This window comes from Coregonus lavaretus (assembly GCF_964263955.1).
Source record: "Coregonus lavaretus genome assembly, chromosome: 27".
Taxonomy (NCBI): domain Eukaryota; kingdom Metazoa; phylum Chordata; class Actinopteri; order Salmoniformes; family Salmonidae; genus Coregonus; species Coregonus lavaretus.
In genome coordinates, this window is record NC_140014.1 from 12,078,702 (window position 1) to 12,105,366 (window position 26,665).

General features: G+C 44.5%; 1 protein-coding gene across 2 annotated transcripts in view; it reads right to left on the minus strand.

Annotated features, from left to right (window-relative positions):
• Positions 1 to 26,665, minus strand: part of mboat2a (membrane bound O-acyltransferase domain containing 2a) — a 75,265-nt gene that overhangs the window by 36,507 nt on the left and 12,093 nt on the right. For both annotated transcript variants that reach the window (XR_014610051.1, XM_084144309.1), the window contains exons 2-3: positions 7,143 to 7,288; positions 2,585 to 2,662 (exon numbers count right to left, since the gene is read on the minus strand). Coding sequence is in view for 1 of the 2 variants with exons in the window: in XM_084144309.1 (XP_084000435.1) it covers positions 2,585 to 2,662; positions 7,143 to 7,288 (224 nt within the window). In the remaining variant the exon portion in view is untranslated. The remainder of the gene's footprint in view (positions 1 to 2,584; positions 2,663 to 7,142; positions 7,289 to 26,665) is intronic.

Here is a 26,665-nt window from a genome sequence, read left to right on the forward strand (position 1 = left end):
TGCAGTAATGTAAGTCGCCCAATTTGTAAGTCGCTCTGGATGAGAGCGTCTGCTAAATGATATAAATGTAAATGTAAATGTAGGATAATGATGGTTTAGTAAGTTTTAACATAAGTGTGTTTAGTAACACTGTAATAACGCATTCACACTGAACAAAAATATAAACACAACATGCAACAATTTCAAAGATTGTACTGAGTTACAGTTCATATAAGAAAATCAGTCAATTTAAATACATTCATTAGGCCCTAATCTATGGATTTCACATGACTGGGAATACAGATATGCATCTGTTGGTCACAGATACCTTTAAAAAAAAGGTAGGAGCGTGGATCAGAAAACCGGCCCTTATTGGGCTGAATAAAGCATATTCCTTCTTCACACTCCTGCGCCTGACTCCATCCATCCCATCATCACAATGCTGGCCATGGAAGAATCAAATCAAATGCCGAATAAGACAGGTGTAGACCTTACAGTGAAATACTTACAAGCCCTTAACCAACAATGCAGTTTTAAGAAAAATAAGTGTTAAGTAAAAAATTGATAAGTAAAAAATAAAAAAATAATTAAAGAGCAGCAGTAAAATACCAGTAGCGAAGCAATACAAGGGGTACCGGTACAGAGTCAATGTGCAGGGGGCACAGGTTAGTCAAGGTAATATGTACATGTAGGTAGAGTTAAAGTGACTATGCATAGATAATAAACAGATGGTAGCAGCAGCGTAAAAGAGGAGGTGGGGGGGGTGGGGGGGGGGAACAATGCAAATTATCTGGGTAGCCATTTGATTAACTGTTCAACAGTCTTATGGCATTGGGGATATAAGCTGTTAAGGAGCCTTTTGGACCTAGACTTGGCGCTCCGGTACCGCTTGCCGTGCGATAGCAGAGAGAACAGTCTATGACTAGGGTGGCTGGAGTCTTTGGCAATTTCTTGGGCCTTCCTCTGACACCACCTGGTATAGAGGTCCTGGATGGCAGGAAGCTTGGCCCCAGTGATGTACTGGGCCGTACGCACTACCCTCTGTAGTGCCTTGCGGTCGGAGGCCGAGCAGTTGCCATACCAGGCGGTGATGCAACCAGTCAGGATGCTCTCGATGGTACAGCTGTATAACTTTTTGAGGACCTGAGGACCCATGCCAAATCTTTTCAGTCTCCTGAGGGGGAATAGGCTTTGTCGTGCCCTCTTCACGACTGTCTTGTTGTGTTTGGACCATGATAGTTTGTTGGTGATGTGGACACCAAGGAACTTGAAACTCTCAACCTGTTCCACTACAGCCCCGTCGATGGGACATTTTCAGCTTCCAGGAATTGTGTACAGATCCTTGTGCCATGCAGCCGTGCATTATCATGCTGAAACATGAGGTGATGGCGGCGGATGAATGGCATGACAATGGGCCTCAGGATCTCGTCACGGTATCTTTGTTCATTTTAAATTGCCATCGATAAAATGCAATTGTGTTCGTTGTCCGTAGCTTATGCCTACCCATACCATAACCCCACCGCCACCATGGGGCACTCTGTTCACAATGTTGACATCAGCAAACCGCTCGCCCACACGACGCCATACACGCTGTCTGCCACCTGCCCGGTACAGTTGAAACCGGGATTAATCCATGAAGAGCACACTTCTCCAGCCTGCCAGTTGCCATCGAAGGTGAGCATTTGCCCATTTAAGTCGTTTACGACGCAGAACTGCAGTCAGGTCAAGACTCTGGTGAGGACGACGAACACGCATATGAGCTTCCCTGAAATGGTTTGTGCAGAAATTCTTTGGTTGTGCAAACCCACAGTTTTGTCAGCTGTTCGAGTGGCTGGTCTCAGACGATACTGCGGGTGAAGAAGCCGGATGTGGAGGTCCTGGGCTGGCGTGGTTACACGTGGTCTGCGGTTGTGAGGCCGGTTGGACGTACTGCCAAATTCTCTAAAACGATGTTGGCCTCCATTCAATTATCTGGCAACAGCTCTGGTGGACATTCCTGCAGTCAGCATGCCAATTACACTCTCCCTCAAAACTTGAGACATCTGTGGCATTGTGTTGTGTGGCAAAACTGCACATTTTAGAGTGGCCTTTAGGGGGCAGGAGAATTAAAGAGGCAACACGAATTAACTCTCATCGCTTTGATTATAATTTTTACATCGCAAACAATTACAATAATTATTCATGTCACGAGAGGTACAGGATCCTGGCAAATAGGTTCTGGAACAAAACAGTCCAAAACTGAGAGGTGCCGGATCCTGTTCCGGCAGAATTCAGCTCAAATTAATCACTTCAGTAAATATGAATTGAAACAGCTGGGCACAAGGTCAAGGCCTTTCTGTTGCTGGATAAGACGTTCTGGAACACCACTCTAAATAAAGGCCAATTACCTTCTTCCATATGCATTTCTATTCAATTAATCAGCCTTGTGAAAAGATGGACTATGATTTGTTTTCTGGAAGCGATGCTTTATGAAAAGCGACGACGTCATGAGTTGGCATCACGTGTTCACTGGAGACTTTTGATTTGGCCATTCTTGGTCTTGCTGCTACAGTATACAGCCAGTGAATGAGCAGTTTCTTTCAGAGGAAATAGAAGCATTACTCACTTGTGCATGTGCTCCAGCCCAGCAAAGATCATGATACTGTAGGTCAGGCCACTCTGGACCAGGAAATGTAAGGCGTACCTGTGGGGAAAAGAAACCGACAAGGAGTCAGAACTTAACATTCACTAGATGGATCACCACTGTGCCCTCTGTCTCACTCCTATCCACTCTGTCACTCTCCCTGCTTTTTGACACTCTTTCCCTCTCCCTCCCTCCCTCTTTCATCCAGTACTGAGGAAAACAAATTCCTGAAGGCGAATAAATCTCTAGTGACATGGAAAGGGAAAGTACAGAGTGTTGTCATGCAGCCAGGCACAGCAGAACTCTGGGGCAGTTTCTCATCAGGACTAGGGCCATACATGAATAAGAAAGTCTAGCGCGACTATGGATAGTGGACAGTCACTCCCTACGGCCACAACCCTGAGATCTCTGTACTATGTTATGACTACATCTCTGAGGACTTAGGTGTGTGTGTGTGTGTGTGTGTGTGTGTGTGTGTGTGTGTGTGTGTGGTGACCGAGTGTGGGCTCTCAGACAGACAGACACATCATCATCAACACCACACAGACTGACTGTGCCCTTTGAAGGGTGTGATAAACCAACACTGTCCCGGAGATGAGTTTACACATTGTGTGTTTACCAACACAACAGCAGGGGGCACCCCCAAACTGTCATGGGGACTGACAATTCATCCCAGGTACCATTGGATAGCACCAACTGCCATATACTGTAGTATGGTTGGTTGTCAGGCTACATTGGCATTTAAGAGGGATGGTAGCCCCAAAGAAAGATGGAGTAGGCGACATTTTGACCTACTGTGGCGGTCATTACTAATGATTAGGGATATATCGTATTTTAAGATATACTGGTATGGATCCTCATAGCTGGTATCTATGATCATATGCTATCCATGTTTTTTGTATGTTGTTTTTATCTGTGAATTGGCCAATGCTATTAGGCCACACCCGGCCATGATTACAGACACCTGCGTGTGTCCTTTCACACTATATAAACCAGTGACCCGCAGTGTTTGTCATTATATCCTGATGAAGACAGCTTGTCTGTCGAAACGTTGGTTATTAAGATATTAAATTATTGCATCTGAGCTCCGAGAGTGTGCGGCTTTCCTTTTCTTTTTGAAGTGTTTTACGCCGTCAGCCAGCACTTCGCCTAAATAGGGGTGCGTTTCTTTCCCTTGTATTTTACATGGATCCTCGTACCGGCATGGATTTTTACAATACCGTCTATAAATGATATGTTAACAGTGCTAAATTAACAAAAAGTTATATAAATTGGACCACTTCACTGTCCGTTTTGTTGGAAACAAACATTATGTTGTCATCCAGAGTAGCATTCATTTATTTTCCAAGCTATAACACACAATATATTACATACAGCAGTTTAAAAGACCAAAGAGTTTGTCTGCTTCGTGTTTTCATTTTTGCCGTGGGAAAAAGATTGTGATACTGGTATTGTCCCGGTCCTAAGGAGTATAGTGTAGCAACTTCTTGGTAAGTCCCATAGGGCATTGTCCTCAGAGTGTGAGGTAGAGTAGAACAGTGGAGTAAGTCACTGTGTGTGTGTCTGAGTGTGTGACTGACTGTGTGTGTGTGTGTGTGACTGACTGTGTGTGAGACTGTGTGACGGTGTGTGTAACGGTGTGTGTGTCACGGTGTTTGTGTGTCGGTGTGTGTGACGGTGAGTGTGTGTGTCGGTGTGTGTGTGTGGCGGTGTGTGTGACTGTGTGTGTGTGGGTGTGTGTGTGAGACGTGTGTGACGGTTTGTGTGACGGTGTGTGTGCGACGGTGTGTGTGTGTGGCGGTGTGTGTGACTGTGTGTGTGTGGGTGTGTGTGTGAGACGTGTGTGGGTGTGTGTGACGGTTTGTGTGACGGTGTGTGTGTGTGTGTGGCGGTGTGTGTGACTGTGTGTGTGTGGGTGTGTGTGTGAGACGTGTGTGGGTGTGTGTGACGGTTTGTGTGACGGTGTGTGTGTGACTGTGTGTGTGTGGGTGTGTGTGTGAGACGTGTGTGCGTGTGTGACGGTCTGTGTGTGCGTGTGTGTGTGTGTGTGTGTGTGTGTGTGTGTGTGTGTGTGTGTGTGTGTGTGTGTGTGTGTCGTGACTGAGTATGGGCTCTCAGACAGACACATCATCATCATCATCATCATCATCATCATCATCATCAACACCACACAGACTGACTGTGCCCTTTGAAGGGTGTGATAAACCAACACTGTCCCGGAGATGAGATTACACATTGTGTGTTTACCAACACAACAGCAGGGGGCACCCCCAAACTGTCATGGGGACTGACAATTCATCCCAGGTGTACTACCATTGGATAGCACCAACTGCCATATACTGTAGTATGGTTGGTTGTCAGGCTACATTGGCATTTAAGAGGGATGGTAGCCCCCAAAGAAAGATGGAGTAGGCGACATTTTGACCTACTGTGGCGGTTATTACTAATGATTAGGGATATATCGTATTTTAAGATATACTGGTATGGATCCTCATAGCTCGTATCTATGATCATATGCTATCCATGTTTTTTGTATGTTGTTTTTATCTGTGAATTGGCCAATGCTATCAAGGCCACACCCGGCCATGATTACAGACACCTGCGTGTGTCCTTTCACACTATATAAACCAGTGACCCGCAGTGTTTGTCATTATATCCTGATGAAGACAGCTTGTCTGTCGAAACGTTGGTTATTAAGATATTACATTATTGCATCTGAGCTCCGAGAGTGTGCGGCTTTCCTTTTCTTTTTGAAGTGTTTTACGCCGTCAGCCAGCACCTCGCCTAAATAGGGGTGCGTTTCTTTCCCTTGTATTTTACATGGATCCTCGTACCGGCATGGATTTTTACAATACCGTCTATAAATGATATGTTAACAGTGCTAAATTAACAAAAAGTTATATAAATTGGACCACTTCACTATCCGTTTTGTTGGAAACAAACATTATGTTGTCATCCAGAGTAGCATTCATTTATTTTCCAAGCTATAACACACAATATATTACATACAGCAGTTTAAAAGACCAAAGAGTTTGTCTGCTTCGTGTTTTCATTTTTGCCGTGGGAAAAAGATTGTGATACTGGTATTGTCCCGGTCCTAAGGAGTATAGTGTAGCAACTTCTTGGTAAGTCCCATAGGGCATTGTCCTCAGTGTGAGGTAGAGTAGAACAGTGGAGTAAGTCACTGTGTGTGTGTCTGAGTGTGTGACTGACTGTGTGTGTGTGTGTGTGACTGACTGTGTGTGAGACTGTGTGACGGTGTGTGTAACGGTGTGTGTGTCACGGTGTTTGTGTGTCGGTGTGTGTGACGGTGAGTGTGTGTGTGTCGGTGTGTGTGTGAGACGTGTGTGGGTGTGTGTGACGGTTTGTGTGACGGTGTGTGTGCGACGGTGTGTGTGTGTGGCGGTGTGTGTGACTGTGTGTGTGTGGGTGTGTGTGTGAGACGTGTGTGGGTGTGTGTGACGGTTTGTGTGACGGTGTGTGTGTGTGTGTGGCGGTGTGTGTGACTGTGTGTGTGTGGGTGTGTGTGTGAGACGTGTGTGGGTGTGTGTGACGGTTTGTGTGACGGTGTGTGTGTGACTGTGTGTGTGTGGGTGTGTGTGTGAGACGTGTGTGCGTGTGTGACGGTCTGTGTGTGCGTGTGTGGGTGTGTGTGTGTGGGTGTGTGTGTGTCGGTGTGTGGGTGTGTGTGCCGGTGTGTGTTTGTGTGTGTGACATGTCTGTGTGTGTTTTAGAGTCAATATGACAGAGAATTGAGCGCTAGCTGGGCTGAGATAGGAGGAGTGTGTTATAAAGTTAGTCAGTGGAATGGCTTGTCAGTGATTGTCAAACTAAAGTGATAGGAATTCACGCAGCGTTTATGGTACTACTTTCCTCAATGTATTCACTGTTACAAAGCCGTTAAGGTACATTTCACAGCTGACTAACAAGAGATACATAAGTTACACTAAAAGTCACCACACAAAATGTGATCTGACCACAACAGTATCACCTTACCATCAGTATCATGTACCTGAATGACATCACATTAAACATGCTCAGAACTGCTGCAATGGTGGAATGACTCAACGTTTCACACGCTAAGCATTTCTCCCAGGCCTGCTCATGTACACACAGACAGTACACACAGAGACAGACTAAACCCTAAGAGGCACACTGCCAAGGGACTTCAGGTCGTTTACAACGGGCCCACAACTCCCTAATTGAATATCAATTACCCCCGCATCGACCAGTTTACCTTGGCCCCTGACGGATGGAGGGAGAGCTGGAGGGAGTGGGGACAGAGGCAGGGAATGAGGAGAGATGAGCGGAGGGAGGGAGACGGGTGGAGGAGAAGGTACTCCGGCTCAAAGAAAGATGGATGGAGGAAAGGGTTGAAGCAAGGAGGTGTGAAGGAGGGAGATATGGAGGAGGAGGAGGGGAGGGGGGGGGAGATGAAGAAGGGAACCAGAGATGAAAGCAGAATTTGGGGAGAAGAGGTGAGGGTGAGAAAGAAGAGGACTGTGCAGTACCTGTAACAGTACCATTAAACAGTACTCACCAGCCGAAGCAGAAGAGGGCCAGGTAGAAGCCAAGTAGCGTGGCCACCACATGCCTGATGAAAGGACTGGTCTTACTGGGATGGAGGTAGAGGCGGAACCAGAAGGCCGTCAGCAGGGCAAATAGCTGGCACACCACAAAGTTCACCTGGGTGAGGAGACACACAAAGGAGATCGCCAAAACGTTAGTGAATTTTGTAATAAATCATATTTTCAAATGGAAGAGTGAGAACAGTGCCTTTTTCCAGCAGACAGACACACACACACAGGCAGAGACAGAGAGCGACACAGAAAGCGATGCAGACAGACAGACAGACAGACAGTGTCAGATAACTGTGGGAGCTTGGCAATGCCACATGGGACGGTTGGGAGGACAGGCTTTGTTGATAGAACGCAAGCTTTTTGATAAAGCACTTGTTTGCCTTGATAACTGGATAAGGCAGGCATAGAGGACACCATTTTAGATCTTTCTGGAAACTGTTTGGTTTCCTCTTCTTTATTCGATGTGAACAAAGCCTGACGTAAAAGCAAACGACATCAATTCAACTCAAGACTGGTGGTGCTCTTTCAAGGATGATGAACCTACATTGACGTCAACACATCCACACAGAATAGATACCTTATCAATTGAAGTAGGCACAATTATTTCACGAGCCGCCATGCTGCTAAAGCCAACAATAGGACAGCAACTATCAGTTACACCTTGCCTCCTATTACCTTTGCCTTTCAGTGATTCACCGCACCCAAAAGTAAAGAGACGATAACAGTGTGCACAGTAACTGTGGTCACACATCCAATCTACAATGACAAATACTAGTTGTATTGTGAGTACCACACCTTTTCTATTCCAATTAACAGCACCATTCTCCCTCCCACGTACAATAGAGTATGCCAAAGGGCTGCTATGGTAGAATACGATTATTCTTTAAGAGGAAAATAAAACCTAGGACTGTGACTAGGCTATTTAGCTAATGTGGGTGGGGAATGTGTGTGTGTGTGTGTGTGTGTGTGTGTTACTATGCATGCGTGTGTTACTTTGCTTGATGTGTGCGTGTGTCCACTCCCACCTCAGCCCAGATTGAATTTGGAACGCTTTTCAGATTGCCTTGAGTTTAGGTCCACACTTTCCCACCACCACCTGCTCTCAGGAGCCTGCGCCTCTACGTTTGTTTGTTGGTTTGCCCCTCCAAGTACTGCACTATGCTGTCTGCACAGAGCTCAAGGGGAAGATGCTGAAGCAAGACAGTGAGGAAATAGACTGGAACTGATATGGAGCATCTCCTACTTGGCTCTGCTACTAGTCCTACTGTAGTCCATGGCCAGTCACTGAACTCCTCAGCCACTCTCAGAGAGCTGTGACACTAATAAATGTCTTGTAACTGTTGCAGTGAAAGCAATAGTATGAGTGTTGTGTGTTGTGATAGAAATATCGCCATCATATCATCCCATTGCCATAATAACACACCACTATGACCAACACACTGTAGATGTTGGTATAGAACCACTATGGAGAATGTACATAGGCCTACATTTGGTAGACATAATGGAATGCATCTACACACCTATCCACCTGCTACACAGGCAGTGAGTAAGTGAACAGAGTCACTGGAACAAATGGCCAGTAGATAATGCAGACCAGAATAGATCCCACAGAGTGGGAGGACACGGCCCCATTTCATTCCCTAAAGTGTCTCGGAGAGCTGGGGAAAAGAGGCTTTACTGGGCATTACTCAGATTGACTGGGGCTGGTGGAGGGCTGGAGGAGGGGTTGGGTAACAATAACAATGGGAAGTCCCCGTTCCCCTATGATTATTTATCATTACAATGAGCACGGTTCAATCTGTCTGAAGCTGTGATGCCATAAGGTGTGTGTTAGTGGGGTGGGGGGTGCGTGCCTGTGTATCACATTTTATTGGTTGCGTACACGGATTTGCAGATGTTACCGCAGGTGCAGCAAAATGCTTGTGTTTCTAACTCCAACAGTACAGTAATACCCAGCAATACAATGAAAAAATAAAACACACAATCAAGACCAATTTTTTTTTTTTTTTTTATTAAGAAGTATCAGAACGCGCAATATCAGACTGGAACATAAATATATATACATTCAATGGTGTGTATAGACAGTATATGAATAGAAAAGGGGTGTACAGCAGTGGAGCCATGACTAGAATACAGTATATACATATAAAGTGGATGAAACAGTATGTAAACGTTATTAAAAAAAGTGACCAGTGTTCAATGACTATGTACAGTGGGGAGAACAAGTATTTGATACACTGCCGATTTTGCAGGTTTTCCTACTTACGAAGCATGTAGAGGTCTGTCATTTTTATCATAGGTACACTTCAACTGTGAGAGACGAAATCTAAAACAAAAATCCAGAAAATCACATTGTATGATTTTGAAGTAATTAATTTGCATTTTATTGCATGACAAAAGTATGATACATCAGAAAAGCAGAACTTAATATTTGGTACAGAAACCTTTGTTTGCAATTACAGAGATCATACGTTTCCTGTAGGTCTTGACCAGGTTTGCACACACTGCAGCAGGGATTTTGTCCCACTCCTCCATACAGACCTTCTCCAGATCCTTCAGGTTTCGGGGCCGTCGCTGGGCAATATGGACTTTCAGCTCCCTCCAAAGATTTTCTATTGGGTTCAGGTCTGGAGACTGGCTAGGCCACTCCAGGACCTTGAGATGCTTCTTACGGAGCCACTCCTTAGTTGCCCTGGCTGTGCGTTTCGGGTCGTTGTCATGCTGGAAGACCCAGCCACGACCCATCTTCAATGCTCTTACTGAGGGAAGGAGGTTGTTGGCCAAGATCTCGCAATACATGGCCCCATCCATCCTCCCCTCAATACGGTGCAGTCATCCTGTCCCCTTTGCAGAAAAGCATCCCCAAATAATGATGTTTCCACCTCCATGCTTCACGGTTGGGATGGTGTTCTTGGGGTTGTACTCATCCTTCTTCCTCCAAACACGGCGAGTGGAGTTTAGACCAAAAAGCTCTATTTTTGTCTCATCAGACCACATGACCTTCTCCCATTCCTCCTCTGGATCATCCAGATGGTCATTGGCAAACTTCAGATGGGCCTGGACATGCGCTGGCTTGAGCAGGGGGACCTTGCGTGCGCTGCAGGATTTTAATCCATGACGGCGTAGTGTGTTACTAATGGTTTTCTTTGAGACTGTGGTCCCAGCTCTCTTCAGGTCATTGACCAGGTCCTGCCGTGTAGTTCTGGGCTGATCCCTCACCTTCCTCATGATCATTGATGCCCCACGAGGTGAGATCTTGCATGGAGCCCCAGATCGAGGGTGATTGACCGTCATCTTGAACTTCTTCCATTTTCGAATAATTGCGCCAACAGTTGTTGCCTTCTCACCAAGCTGCTTGCCTATTGTCCTGTAGCCCATCCCAGCTTGTGCAGGTCTACAATTGTATCCCTGATGTCCTTACACAGCTCTCTGGTCTTGGCCATTGTGGAGAGGTTGGAGTCTGTTTGATTGAGTGTGTGGACAGGTGTATTTTATACAGGTAACGAGTTCAAACAGGTGCAGTTAATACAGGTAATGAGTGGAGAACAGGAGGGCTTCTTAAAGAAAAACTAACATGTCTGTGAGAGCCGGAATTCTTACTGGTTGGTAGGTGATCAAATACTTATGTCATGCAATAAAATGCAAATTAATTACTTAAAAATCATACAATGTGATTTTCTGGATTTTTGTTTTAGATTCCGTCTCTCACAGTTGAATTGTACCTATGATAAAAATTACAGACCTCTACATGCTTTGTAAGTAGGAAAACCTGCAAAATCGGCAGTGTAACAAATACTTGTTCTCCCCACTGTACATAGGGCAGCAGTCTAAGGTTCAGGGCAGAGTGTCGGGTGGTAGCCGGCTAGTAACAGTGACTAAGGTTCAGGGCAGAGTGTCGGGTGGTAGCCGGCTAGTAACAGTGACTAAGGTTCAGGGCAGGGTACTGGGTGTGTGTGTAGACGAGTGTGAGAGAAAGGTCAACCTTATGTGCATGCAGTCCCTCTGCCATGGGGACTTAATGACCACTCAGAGCCATAAAGCCACACTTCCCTAAAAGCCCTGTCATAAAAGTGTCACGCCAAACATTTACTGGACTCTCCCTCTACTCTGCTAAGCACTCAGAGAGACGCTTGGCAACACGCCATCCTCATGACTACAGCTGACCTCTCTACAAAGAAAGCGAGGTCCCTGATCTGAGCTCTTTGCCACTTTAGTCTCGCGGGTCGGCCATTAACACACTCTCACAGACACGCTCACAGACAGTGTGTTTTTCAATCAGGGCCCTCATTGGGGACCCATCTGGCCCATCAGCGGAGATGAGTCATGGGATGATTGGGTGACGCCTGGCTGCCAGTCAGTCTCATCACGGTCCCATGTGTCTGGAGCCATTCGTCACACACACACACACACACACACACTCCCTCCCACACTGCCCTGCACTCACCCACCATCACCACTGCTACCACATTCATTTTCACGCTCCATTTCCCCCTCACACACTCCTCTGCCCTCTGATCTAGCTACTAGGCACACACACTTGTGGCACACCTGGATGCACCTACTGACAACACACCTATAGCCACAGTAAGAGGGGGTTGAGATAGAAGAGGGAGGGCAATAACACATGACCCATAACACGGAGTAATCTGGAGAGGATAGTTGGTAGGGCTGGGAACTGCCACGGACCTCACAATACAATATTCTCACGATACTTAGTTGCGATTCTATATGTATTGCGATTCAATACTGCGATATTATTGCGATTTGATGTTCCAAATATATTGCTCTGTATACATCTCCTGCAGAGACACAAGGGAGAGCATGAGAACATTTGTTTTGATCAGTCGTGGAAATAAAAGTCCTGAAAACATGTTGGCTCATTACTTAAAAAGAAGATGGCGAATAAGCTATGAAAAATACCAGAGTTTTGGCTCAGGTAGAGCCGACTAGCACTAATCGCAATATGTAACTGTATCGATTTATTCCCCCATCACTAGTAGTTGGTCAGTGTCTACACATTGACAGCGACTTTAGCTGAGATGATGCCACTGAGCATAGAAGCAGTGACATGCATAAACATCTGTCTATGTTCAGTTAGCTCATGGCACCAACTGCATTTTACAGAATACAGTAGAATCATTGTATCTGGGGCATGGCAATAGCCATATGTCCAGCGAAGCTAACAACCACGGCTAGCTTAGTGTTAGCATGTTTGCTAACTCTCGACCAAAGACAGTACACTATGAAGCGAGGCAGAAACTTCTTCTCCAATAGAAATCCCCGATCACGCTTGTAGGCGATGTCATGGCGACGTTGGCTAGCTACGCTCATGCGTAGAAACACTTCATCGGGTCTAAAGGTCGTCTCGTGCCGAACTGCGCATGTGCAGGCCGTCAAATCAAAGGCATTCCTTCGATACATTTTTTAAAACTAGTCTGTTTGTCACTTTCACAAGGTTGAAGTAATAACATGTTATACTACTTAAGACATTGGCTCAAACCCCGGCCTGGTCTGCTTTGCAAGCGTTCCTGGAAATCTCGCGATGTTGCACCTCTGGGTTTAGAAACTGTCTCTACTATCTGTTGACTTAGAGGGAGAGCTTCTGTCTGGCTGACAGATGTAGCGACAGTTAGCTGCTGCTGGGGCTAATCACCCGTGGCATAAGCCTGAGTATCATATCAGCACGTATTTACAGTACACAGAGGTCCTTTGTTTCTCTTCAGGCACAAACAGTAAGAAGAAGAGCACAAACAATGGTGGCGCTGGCTTCTTGTTGTCCTCCCACTTCTATTGTTAACGGTATCATTGTTTTAGGGAACGAATGCTCTCGGGGGCTAACAAGACTATAATTAGAATGTAGATAGGGTGGAGGGCCGTTGGGTCTAAATTATGCTCCTACTGAAAAATGGAGGGAAAGGGAGAGAGGAAGATGGAGAAGAGAATGGTTTTGCTTTAAAGCGATAATTTGTCAAATTAGTGGTCACAAACCTTTTCTGAGTCAAGATCACTTTCTAAGTCAAAATGCATGCCAAGATCTACCGCTCATAAGCCTATGCAACATTAACCTATTACATTTAGATTTACATCATTTAGCAGACGCTCTTATCCAGAGCGACTTACAAATTGGTGCATTCAACTTATGATAGCCAGTGGGAGAACCACTTTTTTTGTAAAAAAAAATTGTTTTTTTTTATTATTATTATTTTTTTTTAATGGGGGGTGGGGGGAGAAGGATTACTTTATACTATTCCAGGTATTCCTTAAAGGGCATAATTACAGGTACTCTTAAGCGTGAAATAACATTGGAAACAACTATCCACAGTTGCTAATAGTTACCAGTAGCTACCCGCTAGCTAGCTAGCTTTATTGGTCCAGGTAGTGGGTTAGCTAGCCTCGTGCTTCACCGGGCTCAGCCGAATACAATACTTACCTACAATAATTACCTACAATAACCTACAATAACTACCTAGATAAACTACCTACAATACCTAACTACAATACCTACCTACAATCTAAATACATGGTTTAAGCTTTACTCGACACCATATAAGAAGCCAAGCTTACCTCCTGCTAGAGAAAACACAACCTCACCCGACCAGACCGCTCACTACCACTATTAAAAACAGTTCTGTAGCAATGAGGTTTGTGCAGTAGGCTATAGGCCCAATACATTATCACTGCATATTGGCTTTGCTTGAATTGCCCTGCAAAATAATTGTTGTTCGGACCATTTAAAAAAATGATATTTCATATTTGAGCTAGGCTATATGATCACACCGGTAATATATCAGTCGCTGCATTACTTGTGAGGCACAGCTGAGTGAGCATACATTTAAATAATTTGCTTTTTATTTTACTGGGCTGATGGTCTGTCCCTCCGTTCTCCCTTCCCTCCGCTGACAATGGCAAAAAAAGGGACACAGTCTACCTGCTGATGGAGAAACTCAAGTCGTACCGCATGCACAAATTAATGTTGTTACTCCTATGAACAGAGAAAGTGAAATATTCCTCGATATTAAAAAAAGACCCAAGCCGCTAATAATAACAACGCAAGCCTATAGATAGCCTACACTTTCCCATTAATTCATTACAGCTGCAGTGCTGGTTGTAGCGTGAGTGGAAGTAGGAAGAAAGTGCATTTCATGGCTTATAAAAGTGTTGAATAAAAAGTGTTGACAGTGCTGAGTAAGAACTTAAACATGATCTCAAGTCATAACCGGCAGCTCTTTGCTGTATTCATTTACAGTCTCTCTAGTCACGGTTTTAAAAGTTTTGAAATCTCACAGTATCAACTTTGCTGCAGCTTTCTTTTACGTCTGCAGACACAGTACGTCTGAGCCATCCGATTAGTAGTAGGCCTATATAGTGTACTTGATTTGCTCTCTGGGCCCGCCGGGAAGGCAGAGTTTGGACCTTCAGACACATGAAATGGTTCAAAATGGGAACACTTCACCTACCTGGCGCGCAGGGTTGCCGAATCAGGTGCACCTACCGCCAACAGCACGAGACAAATAAAATAAATAGGAACGCAAGGCTTTATCGTTGTTTTTTTACAGAAATGTTTGGTGATCGACTAGAAATGCCTTGGAGATCAACCAGTTGCTGACCACTGATCTAGATGTACCCAAATAAATAGTGCATGTAGGATAATGCCTACAAAACTGGACCTACTGGTGTACAAAGAGGTCAACATAATTTATGAACATAACATAATGTGTGTCAAACTGGCTTTAATTTTGTGAGACATTTTCCAGAACATACAAAAGCTTTTACCATGTAGATAACATTGCCTTGCCTTGGTTTTATTGCCGTCCATTTATTTGCCAGTTATGGCTCTCAAAAGCAAAAACAAACTGAAGTTGGGTTTATTTGCTGATTGCTGCTATATAACCCAGAGGTGAAGGCCAAGCATACTTCTTACGCCAATGACGCCGAGAAATTTCTCACAGAAACGACAGTACAGTATTGTCAGTTAGAGTCCCTGGCCAATCCACTGTTGGTATGACTCCTATACAGAGAACAGCTCTTCTATTGGCCAGTCCCTGGCACACAAGCACACAAAGGCAGCAGGATGCAGAGAGATTAGTCTTTGTCCCATCATCACACATACAAGCAGGTATACACAATAACACAAACCATTTGCACCAGCTGTACCAATAATCGAAAGCAGTTCAGTCACACAAGCTCGGTTTCTCCTTCCCCTCTATTCTCATGTTCTTTCAAAGCAGGTCATTCTCAAAGTGTGTGTATAACAATGATTACATGGCTGCAATTCAAGACCAAACATTGGTTTAGTTCTGTGACATCAGTAGTAACAGTGTATATCACAAAGATAACCTGTGTGTGCGTGTTTCGATTTCTGTCTAGGAGAGTGGCCGCTTGGCACCTGTATAGAAAGATAAATGAGGACCGCCAAATATAGAGCTGTCACCGCTGTGACAAAAATACTGCTGCCACACACCCAAAGCACCTAGCATCAGTCTCTGCTTCACTCCTTCTCGCCTCAACACCATTTAAACAGGAAAAGGTGGGGAAGGTGTTAATTAGGGTGTGGTAAAGACTGCATGCAAAAACTAAAATCTACATTTTATAGGCTACAACTGATTTCACTTGAAGCAAGCTGACCCTTCTTAGTTAGGCTATTTGTATGGGCTACATTTACTGCAAGTCATTCTCTGGAGTGTCAGCTAATTAACGACTTCCAAAAATGTTTCAAATACTCAAGGCAAGGCTGTCCTCAAACTCCACTCGATATTTCAGAGAACTCAAAATGCCAAGATATCAATGCTCGGTCAAAAGTAAATAGAGCAGCCAATGGCTTCCCATGCCAGCCAACTTCAAATAGTGTTTACATGACCGAGGGCTTTGGATGTAATTTCACACATTGATTACTATAATCTGTTCTCTTAGTGGAGTGGCTATTGCTGGCTGGCTATTGACATAACATGCTTATGTTTATCATTGAATAATCTGGGCCAGCAGTGGCAAAAATAGCAACCCAGCGAGCTGCGTGGTCGGGAAAAATTATCACTCAACTGTGAGAGAAAAAGTAATTAAAATGTCTCATCCTATCCAGACTTAAATGGGATAGCTTACATTTAGACACTGATTCAAGAGAATCCCTGATATTTTGAATGTTACACTTCACAGCTTGTTTGACTGCACACACACTTCAGAAAACACATTTTTGTCTCAAAAGTGATCTTAGTTATAGTTGAGGACAGTGTTTGCCTATATTTTTCCCTGAACTTTTACAATAGATAGAGGTAAAAGAAGTCAATGGAACCCTACCAAAACAATGGAAATGTGTGGGGGAAAGATGCCGTGGGGGAAAGATCCTGAATCTCCTCATTACCCCCCCCAGCAACATTATCCTACATTTAAGCTGTTGTTTATATGTGTATTTCACACTATGTTGAGGTAAAAATGCTTGTAAGCTTGTATGGATGTCAAACCCAATGCAAGTTCATGTCATCGTCACCAATCAACTGCATTACAGTTAAAAATGATTGACTACCACCAAGATTTTTATATTCTAGCTATGCTACCAGCTTATAGGAACGGGAGTTAGCATTTAGCAGTCACTTCTTCTAAATCTGAAAAGGGACTACTTCTAAATGGTATGCAGCGAAAACAGCTAAATATATCCAAATCGGACTTTAGTGACCACATGACAAATTTGACGAATATCCACTTTGTTAGATCAGATTTTGTGTTGAATGTGCGCCAATCCAGCGTCCTTCTTCTATCCCCCACGGTCTGCGTTCCATTGACCTCTTTACTGCACCTACCCATGTTTTCCCCCTATGTCCTTCCTCTATTGAGCAGCTTGTGCTATGGAGCCCTGTGTCATTGTTAAGCGGAAAGTAGTTATTGATCAGTGTCAGGAACTGAATGGCCTCCTTTTACAACAAGTGGTAGCTGCTGAATGGAATAAACTGCACCACTGACACGTGTGTTTGTGTGTGAGTGAGTCATAGGAACAGTCCTCTATTGCTCCACCACTCGAAGAAACAGCCCTATTTTCAAGTCATTACCAATGAGCAACATTTACGCTGCACAACACACCATATGGGTATGCGTATGCAAACCACACGTCTAAAGCTAGCATAAACACATAAACACTCCTCTTTATTGATTCCTCTCACTACGTCAGCCGAAGGTGCACACAGATCGCTCTCCAAAGGCTGTTGTTGACCTACGTGACCCTTAATTACACTACTCTCTAATCATATTAAAACCAATACAATCAAACCAATGAAAGAAAGGAGGAAAGATGACTGCTCTCTGCTCCTCCCGCTCCCAGGCCTCCACCCTTGCCTCCAACCCCCCAGCCATCTGGCTCCCTCCCCTTCTACACGACAACTCCAGCTGATGAGCTATATTAAACTTGAGATAAAAAAAAAAAAAGGAGATAAAGGGAGGAGAGCGAGAGAGAGGGGGAGGAATTGAGAAACAGAACTGCCGTGACAGAGGGAAGCGAAGAAAGACTAGTGGAAAGACTGAGAGAAAGAAAATAGACAAGGAAGAGTGAGATAAGAATTAGTACAATACAGGGAAGCAGAAACAAACGAGTGAAAAAAAAGAGAGGTAAAAATGGAGTGAAGTTGGAGCATGTACAGTAGAGGGACTGTTCTAGCCCTAAGGGGTTGGTCGGGAGACGATGTCTCCTGCGGTTTCCATCATGAGTTTCAGGAAGGCTGCTTATCTGAGCTGTCCACTCCATCCAGACTCACTCCTCAGTCAGCTACTCGGTCGCTTTCTAAAGCGTCGCCCTACTTCAGGAGAAACGGGCTGACACAGGAGTTCCTCAGCTTAACGCCAGTCAGCGCTAATCTCCAACTAGCGATTCCACTGTAGGCTAACATCTGCATGCTGTAGCCTCTGTCTGTCTCCACTGAGACGGGTTAGCTAGGGCCCTGCTCCTCACAGATAGAGCCTTTCCAACAGACGGCTTAAGTAAGAGGGTGAAGTCAATCCCAGTCTGGGTGGATCACACAACTCAAGCCTTGGAGAAAAAGTAGAAGGCTAGGAATGACATAAGCTCCGAAATGTGCACATACACCATATTTACAAAAGTATGTGGACACCGCTTCAAATCAGTGGATTTGTCTATTTCAGCCATACCCGTTGCTGACAGGTGTATAAAAATCGAGCACACAGCCATGCGATCTCCATAGACAAACATTAGAGTAGAATGGCCTTACTGAGCTCAGTGACTTTCAACATGGCACCGTCATAGGATGCCACCTTTCCAACAAGTCAGTTCATCACATTTCTGCCCTGGTCAACTGTAAGTGCTATTATTGTGAAGTTGAAACGTCTAGTAGCAACCATGGCTCAGCCGCAAAGTGGTAGGCCACACAAGCTCACAGAACGGGACCACTGAGTGCTGAAGAGCGTACAACTCGTATGTCCTCGGTTGCCACACTCACTACCGAGTTCAGAACAGCCTCTGGAAGCAACGTCAGCACAAGAACTGTTCGTGGCCGAGCAGCCGCACACAAGCCTAAGATCACGCAATGCCATGCGTCGGCTGGAGTGGTGTAAAGCTCGCCGCCATTGGACTCTGGAGCAGTGGAAACACGTTCTCTGGAGTGAATCACCACTCTTCACCATCTGGCAGTCCAATGGATGAATCTGTGTTTGGCGGATAACAGGAGAACGCTACCTGCCCAAATGCATAGTGCCAACTGTAAAGTTTGATGGAGGAGAAATAATGGTCTGGGGCTGTTTTTCATGGTTCGGGCTAGGCCCCTTAGTTCCAGTGAAGGGAAATCTCAACGCTACAGCATACAATGACATTCTAGACGATTCTGTGCAGCCAACTTTGTGGCAACAGTTTGAGGAAAGCCCTTTCCTGTTTCAGCATGACAATGCCCCCGTGCACAAAGCGAGGTCCATACAGAAATGGTTTGTCGAGATCGGTGTGGAAGAACTTGACTGGCCTGCACAGAGCCCTGACCTCAACCCCATCGAACACCTTCAGGATGAATTGGAACGCCGACTGCGAGCCACGCCTAAACGCCCAACATCAGTGCTCGACCTCACTAATGCTCGTGGCTGAATACTTTGGGTTTTCCCCATCCAGACTAGACTGAGAAAAATTAAATAAAACCCATACACCCTACTCTACAAATGCTTTTAACTAGATTCAAGGAAAACTCATCACTGTGTATGTGAGAGTGTGTCTGTGCAAAGGGAGAATCGTTAACATTCAAAACATTATCGCTTCTCTTAAAACCAGAATCCTCTCTTTTAGGGAATTTAATCACTAAGAAGTGCATGGAGGCCACTGTGGTGGCTGAGGAGTATATCTGGTGACGTCTGCCAGGGAACCAATCATAGTGCAGAAACAACAGCACAGTGAGAAAGAGTGAAGGACGATGATTTGCAAGTAGTGATGTAATGACCGCACCAAGCATCAGCAATATCCGTCTAAATAACTAGAAATTGAGGGCACGGATCCAAAAGTATCTCCTCTGGAATATCATAACTGAACACACATTCTACTGGTCTGTGTTATTCAGTGGGTGGAATCTACAAAGATTACAATAGTAGAGGTCAAGACACTAGACTTTTGAGATGCAACAGTGTCTGTAAAGTGGCTTCCTCTTCTTGCATTCCCCTGATCTGAGGGCACGGGATAGGTGAAAGCAATATGGTAGATTGGGGATTTTTTTTAACCTATCAAGTTCATTAATGAATGAAAGTAGACACAGAAAGCCATTCTAGACAGCAGAGATGCACCCATGGACTCTCTGGCGCTGTAATGTCAATCCAAGATGGTGGTGGTCTTGGGTTTGACTCCCATTTGGGGAACTGGATGCCCTTTAGTAGAACATTTGTGTGTATAAAAGGGTTAGAAGGTGATATATATTTTAACAATGCATGATACCCTTTAGTTAAGTTAATTTCAAAGCAAATCAATAATGTAAGAACAGATTAATCTATAATACAATACACTGGCATCCAATGTTGTATGTTTATATAAAAACGGATGTAAAATGTCAGTAGAAACACATTGCATTGAGTGTTCTATTACCAGTTGTGAGGTGTATAGAAAGTCAATGATCAGAGCGAAAGTGATAAACTCCCTCTGTATTCCTATACACATTTCTGGTCATTGTACCCAATGCTAATCACGTAGAGGAACAATTCCCAAACAACCTGAGTGAACTGCTGAGCTAGGGAAGGAGGGCACAAAGGTTTTGCTATTAACCCGAATTTGATGTTGGCAGGACATGCACTGCCTTCTGATGGCCACTTGAGCTTAGCATATAGGCTGTAATAAATCCAATGACTTGTGTCATGGACGGGACTAGTATTACTAGAGATGTTGGTTATGTATTTATTACCCCAGCATATGTTATTCCACAGGACGATTTGTTTAGTTTTTCCAAACTGCCCCCTGTAATTAGTTTTTTCTTCTTCATTCAATTGACTCTTATGATTGAAGCCAGGAGGTTTTTATTCTAGGCGTGGAGATATTCAACATCATGTCTAGACGATAAAGGCTACACTGATAACTCGTGTTGGCTGCCAGATGTTTAGGTGTCCCCATAATATTTAAATTGAGGAAGTGTGATCATAATCACTCTTTTAGCGATCCACAGTAGATATCCCTCCTAATGAAAATGCCAATCCTGCTGATGTGAGCTGCTGAACAGCGCGCTTGAGATGCGTTTATTTACATTTACATTTTAGTCATTTAGCAGACGCTCTTATCCAGAGCGACTTACAGGAGCAATTAGGGTTAAGTGCCTTGCTCAAGGGCACCGACAGATTTTTCACCTAGTCGGCTCGGGGATTAGAACCAGCGACCTTTCGGTTAATGGCACTACGCTCTTAACCACTAAGCTACCTGCCGCCCTGGATGAGAAAGTGAACTTGACATTTCCCAAACGTTTAGCTCAGTGGGGAATCGGGGATGTCCTGCTTTGCCTACATTTCCAGCTAGGGTTTCATTAAAATAGGCCAAAGCACAATACTTTATTTCACATTTAATTAAACTGCCGCATTTGGCGAGGTTCAACTTCAATTCATTGGCACAAAACATAAGCACAAGTATTCACTGTAAAAGTTGATAAATGTATGCCATTCATAAAATATATGCGCAGCACCTTGTTTTAAGGAGTCATTCATAAAAATCTGTTATTGTTTTCTTGCTTAACTACGAACAGCACCTGTCAAACTGTAATATTATCAGAGGACCTTGGAGTTTGCTGGGAAAAAAACAGATTATACTGGCTGGAATTGTTACTTTAGTCTCATGTAAGAAATACTGACATGGCAGATTCGCCATTACAGATGTGGTGTTTTGTGCTCATGCACATATTACATTACCCGACCTCCCCCCGTAAAACTAATCCCGTCCGAATAGGGCTATACACCAAACCAATTATCTGGCATACTGCCAGTCAGCTTCAAGTGAGATACAGATGTGGTGACAGATGCCTATATAGGAGCCTAGTGTGTGTGTGTGTTTCTTTTACACAGCTATTTTGGTTCAAAGGAGCAGGTGATAATTGCCTCAATTATGGGTGTTCAGATGTCACATTTCATTAAAATCACTGGCCATTCTTACTTCCTGGGCAGCCATGACTTTGAGAATTACCCTGTAAATCAACAGGTATAATTACAACATCACTGAAAGGACAACAGATTTGCATTTTGTGCAGAGTGAATAATTTCCATGCATCTCATAAATGGAGAAGAGCTATTTGAAGGAGACTTTGCTGATCTTATGAAATGCTACAGACTTCTCATTTGAATATTGTGATGTTTATTTTTGGACAAGGAACAGACAGTCTGCTAAGCTGTCTGCGGTCGGTCCTTGTGCAGAGACATTTACATTTGCCATTAGTGAACACTAAAATGTCAATAGCCCTGGTTACTCTTCTGCCTGAATGGGCATCTGTAACTACATGTAAAACTCTGGTTGCTTCAACCTTCTGCAAAACATTGCCTAGATCAATTTGACAAACCATAAGAGATTCAGCACCATTAACTTAATATCCTATGATGAATAGCATTTTGAAGTTGTGTTTTCAAAGCGCCCGTTACACTAAACGGTGTCTGCAAACAAAAGCCACACAAGGTCAAGCGGTACATAAAAGATAAGAAGCTTGTCATCTGGGGGTGGGATGCTTGAGGTGTTCACACAGCTTGCAACCTGCTAACATCCTACACGCGGGGCTAAACAAGCGACGGAATTATTCAAGCCTGAATAAAAGCGAATGACTATTGCAGTATTTATTCACTTTATCCTCATCTGGATCTCCTGTATTGCCTTTTTATCTGATGTTGTAGGCCTAACTGTCGTCTTGGCAATCACAGTGGATTATGAGGACGTTCTTTAAAACGGTGGTAATGCTAAAGATAGCCTTGATTAGGCTAATTATCTTGGCTCGTAAGGTTATTTGTCAATTAACCAGCATGCCAGGAAGGCATGGAGATGAGTGAGACAAATGGTTAGAACAGATCTAGCTGGTCTGGACAGCAGAGAAGAAAGATGGCGAGGATAGTCATTGGTCTCATTATAAGGATCTTATGACGGGTTCTCAGAATCCCTAGTTCTTGGGGACAACAAGCAAGGAGCCAAGCAGTGTCTTCATCACTTGGAGTTGACTGTCACTTCACTACCTGGCAGATATATCCCTTCTCTGTTTCTATGCATATAGTACTTGAACTTTTCTGCGTACAGGTGTCACGTGAACGTTCAGTCACAGTCTCAACACTTTCCAAAAGCACTGTTCTGCCGAACTTTGAGAAAGGACACCTCATATCTCGATGTCAGGTGAATTCCTTCAAAGAAAAGCTTTGGCAACAGACTTTAACTAGGCCATTCCAAAACTTCAAATGTGTTGCTTTTTAGCCATTTTCGTGTAGACTTGATTGTGTGTTTTGGATCGTCCTGCTGCATGACCAACTTCAGCTCACAGACAGATGACCTGACATTCTCCTGTAGAACAGCGTCGTCCAGGGTAGGGGAGGGAATGGCCGGCAGGGATGTAGAGCAGTTGATAGAGCATGGCGTTTGCAACGCCAGGGTTGCGGGTTTGATTCCCATGGGGGGCCAGTATAAAAAAAAAAATGTATTCACTAACTGTAAGTCGCTCTGGATAAGAGCGTCTGCTAAATGACGTAAATGTAATGTAAATGTAATACTCTGATACAGAGCAGAATTCATGGCTCCTTCTATTAAGGCAAGTCGTCCAGGTCCTGAGGCAGCAAAGCATTCCCAAACCATCACACTACTACCATCCCCATGCTTGACCGTTGGTATGAGGTTCTTACAGTGGAATGCAATGTTTGGTTTTCGCCAGGCATAATGGGCCCCATGTCGTCCAAAAAGTTATACTTTTGACTCATCCTCATCACAGTCTTGATGATCACTCAGGTGCTTTCTGGCTAACTTGAGTCAACTTTCTGGACGAGATGGGTCTGGCGAAAACCAAACATTGCATTTTTTTTGTAAACTCAGGTTCCCTTTATCTAATATAAGGTTTTGGTTGAAGATCTGACAACATTCAGTAACAAAAATATGCAAAAATAGAAATCTGAAAGGGCACGGCACTGTTCAGTGTGAGATGAATGACACATCTTGGTGTACAAAGTACTTATGAAGGGGGAAAACTGGAGCGTTTAACAAAGCGTCTCTGCTATTACAAAACCTCTGGGTTACTTGATCTGCCTTGAACAATAATGCGAACACACATCTCCCCGATCGCATTACAGTCAGCAAGACGGAATACTTCTCTATGGGGAAACAATGTGAACTATGCAGTTTGGGCTGACTGGTTGCCGGTCAAACGTCATCAAAAACAGATCGCTGAGGCCTGCAACTCTAGAATACAGTCATTCCCAACAAAGCAGGGTCAAAGGAAACAACTCATTCTGGAAGCAGCACAATTGTCTCCAAAATCTGCAGGATGTTTTGTCTTTGCTATGGAGACCACAGTTGCAATTAGCCACATAAACAGAAAGATCCAGGAAAGGCCTGGCACTGTCCAAATGCCAGAAAGGACAATGGCTAACAATGGCCGCCACACAGCTTTACCCACATTCGGCATTCATAAGTCATTCAGCGGCCGACGCCTTCTAGGGCATGCTTTTATGACTAGGCAGCAGCTGGCCTTGTTAGGAATAGCAAACAATCCTAGCTTTCTTTGCCCACCGCTCAGTGTAGGCCTATGCACCACATGTGGATTTTAATAGTGCAAAGGCGGAGCTCTCATGCAACTTGCATCCAAGCAACGAGCAGGGAAAGAAGCAGCCTATAAGAGCTGACATGGCAATATGGTGGTGACAGGAGAGGAGAGTGCTGCCTCGGTGCCAATGCACGGTATCATATCTATGACTCGAAAAGATGCCAGGAGGCCCTGGTGTCACTGGAAAGGATCAGATATGGCAGAGTTCCGGGTGTTCCTGTATCGGATCTCCTCTCCAAGTCTCTCTCATTGTGCGAGGTCATTCAATGCTAAACACTGCAAGGCCCGCAAAATTCAAACGGTTGGGTAGAATAATGAGGAAGAGTGTGTGTGTCTTCCCTCCCAGAGAGCTTGTCGGTACAGAGGGCAGGGGAAAAGTCTAGAGGAAGTTCCCAAGTTTTACAGGTGATATGAGAGACCTGTGTAAAACATCTATGTACCACCCACACACGGCAGACTCATCTGACTGAATGCCTGCATTCTCCTTGCATAACCATGACATCACTACCAGCAGCATATCTTTAGAAACACACTCCTATGTGGCTACATTAAACCCAGAATAGTGCTGCCTTCGCACACACTCCCAAGATTAGAAGCCCACAGCCCAGAAATAATCTCTTTGAAGGAGCACTACTTTCATTCTGGCCTAACTCCCTTCAGAAAGAGTCGGGGGATGATAAAAATTGCCTCGTCACTCATTAGCGTTTCGCTATTTTTCAGTGGAAAAAAAGCAAAGTTGGCGGGTCCATAGATCCACATCTAGAACATCAGCTGATGAAGGTGAGCGTAAATAAATGAAAGTCGTGAGATGGAGAGGGAGGAACAAGATTTGAGAGAAGAGGACCGGTTTGAATACTAATCTTCATACATCTCCTTGGGCATCAGTCAACTGGAGTGCGAGATGCATATTATGACTACATTAAAGTCACTGTTGTGAACAGGGGATGTGTTTCAGCGTAACACTGAGGCCAAGGACGTAAGCTACCTTGTCACTGAAACAGAACAAACCTTGACAGTGTTTACTTGAGGTTAATTCTTCAAATAAATATTTTATTTAAAACACAGCACATTACAAAATGACATTAGCAATATCCCCCTGCAAGAGCTTTTGAGGGAGAGATATCTGCCTGAACCTCTTCAATTGTGTTCCTTGGACGATAGCCAATAAGGCTGTGTTTGGAAACACATACCGGAATCAGCAGGAGCCACACGGCCGTGTCACAGCAGTCACCCCTGGAAAGATCATAGTTGGCCTTTTCATAGTGCTGGACCACAGGGGGGCCCTGTCTCCATATGGGCCTATTCGAGCTCATCCACTCTCCCAGGAGCTTCAGGGAAGTATGCTCTCAGGCACTCACTTAGACAACTCATACTAGATGAATGAAGTAGTACTGTACACTAGGCCTACACGACTGGTGCTGTGATGACGCAGAAAGCCCTGAATTCCTATTTCAGTATCAAAGACAAGGAAGGGCCACACCTTTCCACATACTATTGGCCATAAAAATGTATTATAAACTTAGTAGTCCAACTCTCAAACCAAATAACAGCCTCCTTCAAGGCCAACACCCCTGCCCCCCACTTTAAGACAGCATGTTTTCAACTTTCATCTCCCCATCCACACTTCTCTCCTCTTCCCCCTAGCAGAGGGGAAAGAGAGCCAGAGACACAGAAAAAGAGAGGAGAGGCGGGGGTGGTATGTCTGCTCCGGTTAAACATCAAACAACATGCCACTCACACGCAGACACAGATGCACACACTGCAGCCAGACAAGGGCTTGGCTTATGCCATGGCTCAGCTTTGGGTAAGAGCAGAGAGAAGCGACGTCTGCCTCTCCAAGGCAGACCCTGACAATCAGGATTTCATCAGCAATGAGAGAGGCACAGCCTTGGTCTATGTTCAATGCAACAAAAGTGTACTCACTGTGAGGGTACAATGTATTCTTATCAACAAAAAGCATTAAGCGGGACAAACCCAGACTGACAAATTGTCAGGCAAATGTGAACAGCCTACATTTGAATGTATTCCGACAGTTTGCTATGCATGTGCTCCTGAAAAAAAAAAGGTGATAGTTTGAGGTAGTGTAATGCTGAATGGAAATGAGAAATGTGACGTGTAGCACAGAGCTCCATCCTCTCCTTTAAAATGACCTCTCGCCAGGACAAGAAAAGGACCGCTGGCACACACACACTGACCGCGGTGTTCTCATCTCTGTGCTGATCCACTGATCACAGGCAAGTTCTACGGCCCGGGACAGGCTATTAATAGCC